The sequence below is a fragment of the Pteropus vampyrus genome, unplaced genomic scaffold, assembly GCF_000151845.1.
Source record: "Pteropus vampyrus isolate Shadow unplaced genomic scaffold, Pvam_2.0 Scaffold170, whole genome shotgun sequence".
NCBI lineage: Eukaryota > Metazoa > Chordata > Mammalia > Chiroptera > Pteropodidae > Pteropus > Pteropus vampyrus.
The window spans coordinates 3,032,135-3,042,479 of NW_011888951.1; the positions used below are offsets into that span (position 1 = coordinate 3,032,135).

Below are 10,345 nucleotides of genomic sequence, written 5' to 3' on the forward strand. Positions count from 1 at the left end.
AGAAACTGGGGCTGCAGCGGCTGCAGCGGCTGCGGCGGTGGTGGTGGCGGCGGTGGTGGGTAGTAGCTTGGCTGGAAGTCTCCCATTGGCTCTGACACCTGCACAGAACACTCAGCAGAGAAGTCGAAGAGGGGAGAGGGTTAGCCAGATGGGCTGATCAAATAGGTCTCTTTCCCCTGAATGGGAGGCTCCTCATGGAGTAGATTCACCTGTATGGCCTAAACACCTGGGCATAGGGCACCTGGAACAGGTATCCAGCAAACACAAGCCAAATGATTGAAGGCAAGAAGGAATACAGGCACATCTCAGGAAAGCCTAGGGAATAGCTGCACAGTCATAATGACTGAGCCCTTCTGTCTATGCTTAGATCCATTACCTTATTCCATCCTTACAACCCTGGGAAGGAGTTTCTCTTTCCATCCTCACTGTAATGATGAAAAATAGCATCAGCAGGATGAAGCTACAGGCCCAGGGTCACAGAGCTGGTTAAGTGGCTGAGGCAGAACTGAGTCCCAAGTCTGTCTTACTCTACTGGGAAAAGGTCCTACTGTATACCAACCATTTGTGGTCCCATTTTCTAGCACATGTAATGACTTAGACTCAAGGGTCAGGGTGCCTTTGGGAGCCCAATTCTAACAGAAGACCTGTGTGTACTGCAGCTGTACTGGGTCAGAGAAGCTGGCTGACCTCAGGAAAGTGGCTTTAGCTATCAACCCTTCTATGCTTCTGTTCCTTCTTCAGAAGATGGAAACTAATGCATACCACAGGACCCCAGGGATGGAAGGAAGGGATCTGGAGGGGTGATGACTGCACAGCTCAGAGCTTAACTGAGAAAGACATGAATGTAATAAAAAAAAATAATGAATTTCATATGTAGTTCCTGTTATTTACTTCTGCATCCAGATACTTCATAGCAGCACTTCACAAGCTGTGTTCTGGGGAATGCTAGCATCCTATGAGATATTTTTAAGTGCTCTTAAAAGTGTTCTTTGTCAAGGGAGTTTGAGAAACCCCAAATACTGCCCCCACATTGGTGAGTCTTGCGTGAGCATATTAAAGCCTCAAGGCAGTCCTCAAATATCTTAGATTAACCCAGCATTTCCTAACTTAATTTGACCACGGAGGAGAAATCCCACTTTTATGTACCTACTATGTGCCAGACCCTGTGCCAGGCACTTTACTTTACATGCATTACACCTTATTTAATTCGTCAACAGCCCTAAGAGATAGGTACTCTTAACTCCGCTGAAGAACCTGAGTGAGGCTCTCAGAGGTTAGGTGACTTCCTCAGGCCATATGACTAATGAACAGAGGTAGGACTGGACCCTATCTGTCCAACTCCAGTTCTGTACTCTTCTGTAGGAAGAGAACAGAGGAAGCAAAGAAGCAGCAGGTACGACAGGAACAAGAATAGAAGGTGGAAGATGTCTCTGGGGAACATCTTAGAGCCTGGGCAGGGGGCAGCAGGACAAGGATGAAAGCAATTCATAGTCTCTTGGGTTTGAAGTAGCTTTACAAATAAATGCTGGATCCTCTATCCAGACGTGAAGTGGGTGGGAGGGGTGATTATTAGTGCTTTAATTCCAAGCTGCTCAGCCAAGTTTCTCCCTGGATCACAGCTCCTGCCTGGGGCCTGTGGTGGCAGCTCAGGCCCAGATAAACCAACTGAGATCACACTCTTAACAAAGGCCGTCTGGCAGACCTGTCAATCAGAGCCCTGCCCTGGACGCCAGGCTCCAGACTTCTGTGTGAGCAGACGGTGGGTACACGCTCCACTTGGCCAGGACCCCTCTCTTTGTGTGGAGAATAGAGATGCTATGCTTTCCCTGAGCTGCAATGGGTGTCCAGCACCCATGGATTTCAGGTGTGTGTGGTGGGGGGAGGGGAGTCATGTTTACTCTACCTCTGAGAGAAGGCTTAGGGTAGGAGAAAACACCTGGGCTCCAGAGTCAGGATGACCTTGGTATATGTTTTGGCTCTCTCACTGACCAGCTATGTAATCTGAATCCCAGTCCCTCACTCACCTGTTCTATGACCTTGGGCAAATACATAACTTCCCTGAGCCTTCTCTCTCTACTCTATAATGGGGTAACAATTGTACCTAGAAGGCTCACAAGAGGGTCAGTAGGCATCCTAGAAATCATCAAGACCAGTGGTTTTCAGACTTTTCCACCTCGAATCAATGGGAAATGATTTATAAATAAAACTTTACAATATTTAAAACAGACAAAAGAGATGCTGCTGAGGCTGAAGCAGGAGTGGGGATCCAGCACCCAATGTGACCTGCCTGGACACAGCTGGAACCCCATCATACTGGCTCCATACTCTGTGGCTAATGACTCTCATTATGTAAATGTCAAGCTTTCATCTTTCTTCTTAATCGCTTTCACATTAAACCAAAGAAGCCTGCTTTCTCCTCGCTCTTCTCCACCCTCCACCCAAGATAAATATCTCTGTAACACCCACAGTTAGGCTTTTAGCTCTGAAGGAGGGAGTGAAAGTAATGGTGGCCTACATTTCCATGAACGTTAAGCTGTGTTTGAGCCAACCTCTGCCACAGATCCAGCCTTATGGGGCCAAAGTCAGGACCGGTCACCCAGGTCTTTCACTATCTTGCAGTCCTGGTGGCCCTCTGGGGTTGCCAAAAGGGAGAAGGCTTTTAACCATCCCGGTTTGGAAGGAGCTGGTAACCAAAACCACAAAACCTGGTCACTCTGGCACACAACAGGGATGGCCTGACTCTTACACACTCAATATTGAAAACTCTGGGCTTAAAGAGCATACCAGTTAGTGACTGACCATTGATCTTATAAAAGTATTAAATTTCATTTCTTCTTTCAACATATATTTCCTAAGGTGACGGCTGTTTGGGGGAAGGTTTCCATATTTTTCATGACTAAGTTTAAATACCAGTTCCTTCCAAAAGCCCTCTGCAGTCTCGAGTGGGCCATACCACTGGGTGGGGATCTACGTCTTCTCCTGGCTACCCTAAACTATATGGCTCCAGGAGAGTGGTATTCCCTTTCTGGTACCCAGCAAAATGAAGGGCCCTTCTAGCACCAGCATGCCACTCTGTTGGTGTTGCCAGGCTTACCTGAGATGTGTCTGTATACCTTTTTTCCTAAGCTCCCAGAGCCTGTAAGCCCACAGCTCTGAAAAACATATGACATAGTCCAGGCCAACCTATCTACACATGACTGGACTTGCACACACCGTATGAGGTCAATGGGCCTGCTACAGAGTGGGCACACCGAGTGGCTTCCTGGGATTGAGAAGATGTAAAGGAAGCAAGAGCAGATGGGATAAGGAAGAACCCAGAAAGAAGTCAGGGTGGAACTCACCAAGCCTCCTCCATGGTAGTGGCTGCAAGACACATGCCGGAAGCCCCGCTGCAGGGGAATCCCCGGGGATGGGGATGCATCCTGGTAGCCCAGCGAGAACGGACGATAGGCATGCATGTTGGTGCAGCTGGGATACAGCTTGGCAGGCTCTCTCTCCAGGTACTCAGACCCCACTGCACAATCTGAGCTGATGCTCAGAGAGAGCCCTGAAAATGCAAGCAATGAGGGCAGTTTTAACACAAAGAGCTAGGAAAAAGTGCATCGCATTACTGTCCAAAGATAGCGGTAGTAAACACTCAGATCCATTTACATAGAACTCCTACATCCATTATGACCCTCCCTGCTTTTTAAACCTTTCAACCATATCCCACTGCTCTTAGGAAAAGTCCTTGGCACAGCCACGAAGCCCCATGTGGCCTGGTTCCTGCCTCCACTCCAGCCTCCTCCAGTACCATAACCTAGCAGTTTCTTCTTTCTCATCCACCTCAAGGCCTTTGCAGATGCCGTTCCCTCAGCTTGGAAGTCTTTTTCCCCTAACCCACTTGGCCTCAAGTTCTCAGTATTCAGCTCCTATTCTTCCTTCACACCACAGTTAAACCATTATTAGAGATCTATACACGGATTTGTGTGATCTCTTGATCAGTAATGCCCTGCCCACAAGGACAAGATCTTTTAGAGCAAGGAATCTTACTTTTCATCACTAGTGTCTGACACATGGTTAAGTGCTAAGGCCCTGCTTGTTGAAAGATGGAACAAAGAAAAGCACTATATCCCTGGAAAGGGATCCTCCTAAGATTGTTGTTTCAGGCCCGTTGGCACCGTCTAGTTCCCTGGGGAACTAGATTTTCCTAGAATGCCCCATAAGGCAGAAATGGCCTTCAGAAAGCATCCAGGCCAATCTCCTTAGCAGAGGGGAGAGCGCCACAGAAGGAAAAAGCTTTCCTAAGGTGACAGAGTGAATAGCCCCCAGCCTCTGACTCAGACTTGTGCTCTTCCTACCACACTCCATAAGGAAAATCAACACACATCTGCACTCGAAAAGAGCCGTTGTTTAAAAGCCTCAGATCTACACAGGACTTGGAATTGTACTTAATAATGAAAGCATAAATTACATTGTTACATAAGGAACAATGTAATTTATGCACATGGTGGGAGAGGAGAAAAAAGAGACATCTCAAGGAACCAACTTTCTTTTAAGTGGAGCAGAAAGGCTGTCCCATTCCCACCCACGCCCAGGGAACGGGTGCGCAGGCGCATTGGGCCACAGCATGGATGTGGGGGGTTGGTCACCAGGACGCAGAAAAGAAGGGTGCGCAGGCGCAGTCAGAGTTGAGAAAGCACGTCCACAAGGAAGTCCCGGGGAGGAGCCTTCAGCACAAGAAAAGAGCGGGAAGAGTCGCGCAAGCGCAGTAGGGCCAATCTCCCCCTTGAGGAGGCGCCACAGCTAATCCCGCTCGCTGGGGGCCATTTTTTTCTTGTAAGATCGAAAGGCAAAAATTGTAGCTAAATGTTGTTAAAAGCCGTCCGGACCACCCGTCCTTTCTATCTCTATCTTTTTGCAAAAAAAGGCACTCAACCCAAATCCACGTTCAGAAAAAAGTTTCTCAAAGCAAGGTTACCTCTGGAAAGCATTTCCCCCACCCCCACCCCCACCCCGGGTGGCGGGATCCAGGCTGGTCTGGGACGCGAGCACGGGGTGCGGGGAGGCTGCAGCCCGGGGAGGAACCTATGGCGGGGCACGGCCGCGTGAGGCCTGGGAATCTTACCGAAGTCGGCGAACGGCGGGCTGGGCACGGGACGCAGGGGCCTGCGTATCTCCAGGAGGCCGGGGCCACCCATGCCTGCGGCCTCCGCCCCGAACTGGGGCCCCACAAAGCTGGGCATGGCCACGGCAGCTCGTTCGTTCGGCCCCATGTGGCCGCGGCCGCCCAGAACTGGCTGGAAGGCGCTCGGGCCGGGGCTCGGGCCGCGCGGTGGTCTCTCGAGCATGTAGGCGGCCGCGCGGCCCTCAGGGCCTGGCTCCGCGTCTCCCGAAACAGCAAGCGGAGGCACCGGCTGGAGGTTAGGGGCCGGGGCCGCAGCCGCGGCCCCGGAGGCCAACTCCTGCTCCTCCTCAGAGGCCTGCTTCTTGAGAACCTTCTGCGCGGCCATGATCTTCTGGCGTTCGGTAATCAGGTAGCACTTTTCGCAGGTGCACTGCTTCCAGCGACACTTGCCCGCATGGCCCTTGACTGGCACCAGAAAGCCATGGTTCCGGCACCGCGAGCACTTGGGGGTGCGCAGCATCTTGTCGAGCAGCTTGGTAAGGTCTGTCTTCCTAGCACAGCCGCCTCCTCTGGGAGCTGCAGAGCGAGTGGAGCAGGAAAGAGCAGCGCCCCAGAAGTCCCTGGTGCTGGGGACATTGGATACACTTGTAACAAAGTGGCTCTCAGTACTTCCCAGGAACTGCAGCAAGACCCTTGCATTTTCCCTCCCTTTTCAGGAGTGCAAAATTTGGAATTTCTGTGCCTTGGTTAATTACATGCAAGGGATCGGGTTGAATTAAATTCTTCGTGGAATGATATTGCATGTATGTCATCTGGGTTATCTGAGGTCTTAGACATTTAATTCTCCAAAGTCTCTATTCCCGCCACCCCATAGACAGTATTTTGTAACTTCAAAACAGGCGGAGTGATATTCAACGGTCCACAGATTTAAACTTCCGGAGGAACGTAGCTCTCAGCAAACCCATTCCAGTAGAAAAGCTTTCTAAGAGGCAAACCGTGTTTCTACTTAGAAAAGATGCCGCTTCTGCTAAATTTCATATCTCTACCCCGCAGAGAAGCGGCCGTTCACACTGATACTTCCAGAATATTCTCAAAAGGTCAGTGCCGTGTGTTCCCTTATAGTAATTCCCATTTCTTGAGAGTCCTGGTGGTATAGGAAAGTATTCTGGAAGATGATGCGTTGCTGTTGTTGATGTCTACCAAAGTAAAGCATACTTAAAATGCTTTAAAATAAAACAGATTTAGGGTATTTTAACATGAGCTTAAATCATTGCTCAACTTTGCTATGAATTTAGTTATTACTGTAAAGCAACGCAAATCTTGAGACACCTGAAAAGCTGACGCAAACTTAATAGTGTCCCAAAGCTACTAAATTACTTCATTTTCTTGTTTGATAGAAATTTGTGACACCCAGGGGTCTTTTTTTTTTTTTTTTTAGGTCTTCAAAAAAGGGAAAAATGGGTTTCTCACACTTAAGTTGAAAGCTTATAATCGTAGAATCAGTCATAGTTAAGGAGATAGGCATGATTAATACCTGGCTAAAATATGTGCATTTCAAATTGCCTTTTCCCTGAAATTCTCTCTGGAAGCCGAATGGTAGAAGCTAAAGCCGTGTGTACACCTTGATTTTTCTGAGCCTCTGGTTGCAGTTGAACTATGCATTTCTCACCCACTGCCTGAGAATAAGAAATGGTTGCCATTCTGAGACCAATTAGATACTGGAAGGCTGAAAAAAGGTTTGTAAAGCCTTTTTCTGCTTTAAAAATATATATTCCTTATCTTATTAAGAGGACAAAAATATATCTTTCCTGTATTAGTATAGTGTATTATCCTTCCTGTATTCCCTAGGTTTGTCTCTGCTTTGCTCTAACACCCTTTATTTTAATTTTTTTATTTAAAAACATGGCATAAAAAGACAAGCAATCTTATTTTCTGACTCCACCCAATTCAAAATATCTGATTTTTTCACTGATAAGACCTAAAAAAGAAAACTCTCATTTACATGTCATGCTTAACCACCCAAGTTCTCATTTTCCTATTAATGATTTAAAGGAAAATCTTAATCAAAGCCAACTATTCGAAGTAACATTTTAACCTTGTTAACTACAAAATGCTTCCATATTTACTTCTTAGCTTTAACGGCAAAATATACCCAAGGTGATAGGAATTTGCATAGTGCTTTGAGAACATTAGTAAACAACCATATATCTTTTTAATCAGTGGTCACATTATAATATGTAGAAACCCCAGGGTTTATACAGTAAATAAATCTAGGGGGGGGGGGGGAAAGACTAGTTTATTTCTCTTTTCCTCCTAAAGTCTCAATTTGTGTAGGTAAATTCCAACAGAGCTTTATTTATTTCACTCTTAGAAATTCAGGCAATTTGTTTTATTTAGTTGAAGACTGATTACTTCTTAGGCTGCTGCTTTTTTAAAAAAAAAAAAATATATATATACATTTCTTTAAATTGTTATTTTAATAATGGTAATGGCATGAAAGTGAAAAACTAGAAGTTTAAAAAGGATGGGAGCAATAAGTACACAATGAACCCCTTCTTTCCCCACACCTAACCTTAGAAAATTTATGTTTAAGAAAGTCTGCATCATCATAAGCCATGGTTTATAAAATAACAAGTTAGAGTTGCTGAGGAATCACCAGTTTGACTAATTAACCACAGAAGGGCCAGTTGGTGGTCATACCTGACTCCCAGCTTCAGTAATGGCCTCCTTTCCCTCAAATAATACCTTCTCTTTGGTTAATATGGTTGCTGTTGGTACTGTTTAATTCATATTCATTTTAAAGAGGCCTGTATTATGCAGTGCATGAGGGTATCATTTATAATCATTAAATATTGCATGCACTGTAATGTTCTCTTACTGGTAGCACACAAGAGTAAGGAAGGCCTTTTTTTGCCTATAGCATCTTTCCCCCAGCAGCTGTAACCCAGATATCTGCTGTCTTCCCCTTTGTCAGGCTGTCTCCAGTGAGCAATGAAAGCTTTATTGAAGATTTCATGGGCGATGGAGGGGAAGATTTAAGTGACACATCCTATAGCAGATGCTTTCAAATTCTGCCTTAGCATTTCTGTTCTCTCAAGATCTTCTGTTGTGCCACACCCACTGGAGACAAACTGACCTGCCCTCCCCCTTTTTCCCACCAGTACCCAGCCTCTCTAGCTCCTCTCTCCTTTCTTGCTATTTTGAGAGTTCTGTAACTGCTATAACTATCTTATTTTCCTTTATGTCTAGCACAAAATAGATATTCAATAAAAATTCATAGAATGTATAAATGAATCTTGCTTCTCTCTCCTCCCAATGTCAAAGTTATCTCCTCCCTAATTAACACAGTAAATCACCTTGGCTTCAGCCTCATTTCCTAAACAAAACAGAAAGCCCAGAGTGAACAGGACCACTCTCCTGACAAGCAAAATTTAGGGATCAACTTTGATTTCTTGAGCTCATCCCCTACCTTTAATAGTTTAATAATAGTAATAATAATAGCTGGCACTAAGTGTGTATATGTGCCAGTAACTCTTAAGTCCTTTATGTGTATTAATTCATATAATCCTCACAAAAACCCTCTAAGGTAAGTACTATTATTTTCACCCCCCATTTTATACATAAAGAAAGTGAGGCCAGGAAAAGTTAAGTAACTTGCCCAAAGTTTTACAGTCATTAAGTGATTCAAAACCAAGAAATCTGTCCTCAAGAAGGACCAAAAAGTTCATGTTCTTAAACATATATCAACTAACTCAATATTTCTTCTAAACAAACACAGTGTTCTCAAGACACCTTTGGTGATGAATAGAAATGTTTGCCATATTACTCCATTACAGGTGTGGCAAAGGAGGGTGAAGGTGGTAGCACCCTGGGAAACTTCTTGAATGCCCTGCTTAGTTGCTTTCCTCCACCCAGAGCCAATATTTATTGAGTACCAACTATGTGCTAAGCATAAGGGACACAGAGATAAATAAAAAGACAGGATCGTTGACTTTAGGCACACTTTCTAGCTGGGAAACCATACAGTAAAATCTAATTCCAGATGAAAGCTGGGGAGTGGAGGCAGGAGGGAGATCCAGGATGCTATGAGAACCCCTGTGAGAATCCTAATCTGGATGAGGAAATCAAGGAAGACTTCCTTGAGGAGATGGTTCCTAACAGGCCTAAAGGATGAGTAGGAATTATCCAGGAACAGGAGCAGGAAAAGTGTGTTCCAGACAGAGGAAACAGCATGTTAGAAGGCCTGCAATGTGGCCATAGTACAGTGAGGTCAGAAGACTGCGGAAAGACGAGATATAGGGGTGAAGCAATAGCCAGGTCATGGAGGGAATCCTTGGGGGAAATTATGGGAGTTGCTATCTAAGGCTAAAGAGAGAAAATGACATGGCAAGAGCCAGGCCAAACTAAAACCCACATATCTAGCCATCTAGTCCCTGCCCTTGGTTTTTCTTTCAGAAACAAAACAATAAGTAACTATGACTTGCATAGGTAATGCAAGATTAAAATGGAGTTGAGTGGGGTTTTCTTCAAGTGGGGCACACACTTGAAGCTAGTCATGGCCCTGAACTAGCATTGGTGGTTCCTCCTAACTCTGGGGCCCTGTTGACTGATTCATATGACTCTATTAGGAGCCTTACATCACTGCACAGAGGAGCAGTGATGTAAGACAAAGGAGTGAGAGGAAAGAAGAGTGAGATGAAATCAAGCAGAAAGCATTTAAAGAGGTTGTATACATAAGGACTGGAAAAAACAATTCTGTGCAGCAGGTGAAAAGTACAACATCCAGACAGAGAGAGAATAGTCAAAGTGGCATTATTAGCTAGTTAGAACCAATAGCACTGGCATTTGCTGTTATTTTTACTCGCTAATTTAATGAAAAAAAGTATTTTACATACATAGAAACTTTCACAGTGTATAAACTGATTACATGTACTTTTGATAGTACTATCAAATTTCTATAAGTTCCAAGAAATTTTGTCTTAAAAGATGAGAGGCACATGTCCCTATAAATACATTGTTAAAAGGGAATGATAGCTTTAATATCTCTGTCCTTTATTTAATTTAACACAACATGCATGAATTTAATGCCAGTATATTCAGGGCACTGTTCCCTACTAAAATCAGAGTCAAAAAGAACAAAGGAGTGAAAAAAATTAAATTGAAATTTCCTTTTTCTATGTATGTTCCGTCTAGTTTCTTAGAACAGTAAATTCCTATTAAAAAAACAGAATTCCCCCC

The 10,345-nt window shown here is 44.9% G+C and overlaps 1 protein-coding gene across 1 annotated transcript in view; it reads right to left on the reverse strand.

Moving 5' to 3' along the window:
- The window catches only part of DMRTB1 (DMRT like family B with proline rich C-terminal 1), a 13,231-nt gene that overhangs the window by 1,617 nt on the left and 1,269 nt on the right, over positions 1 to 10,345 (reverse strand). The window contains exons 2-4 of the mRNA XM_011370519.1: positions 5,108 to 5,683; positions 3,342 to 3,547; positions 1 to 98 (exon numbers count right to left, since the gene is read on the reverse strand). Coding sequence (XP_011368821.1) covers positions 1 to 98; positions 3,342 to 3,547; positions 5,108 to 5,683 — 880 coding nt within the window. The remainder of the gene's footprint in view (positions 99 to 3,341; positions 3,548 to 5,107; positions 5,684 to 10,345) is intronic.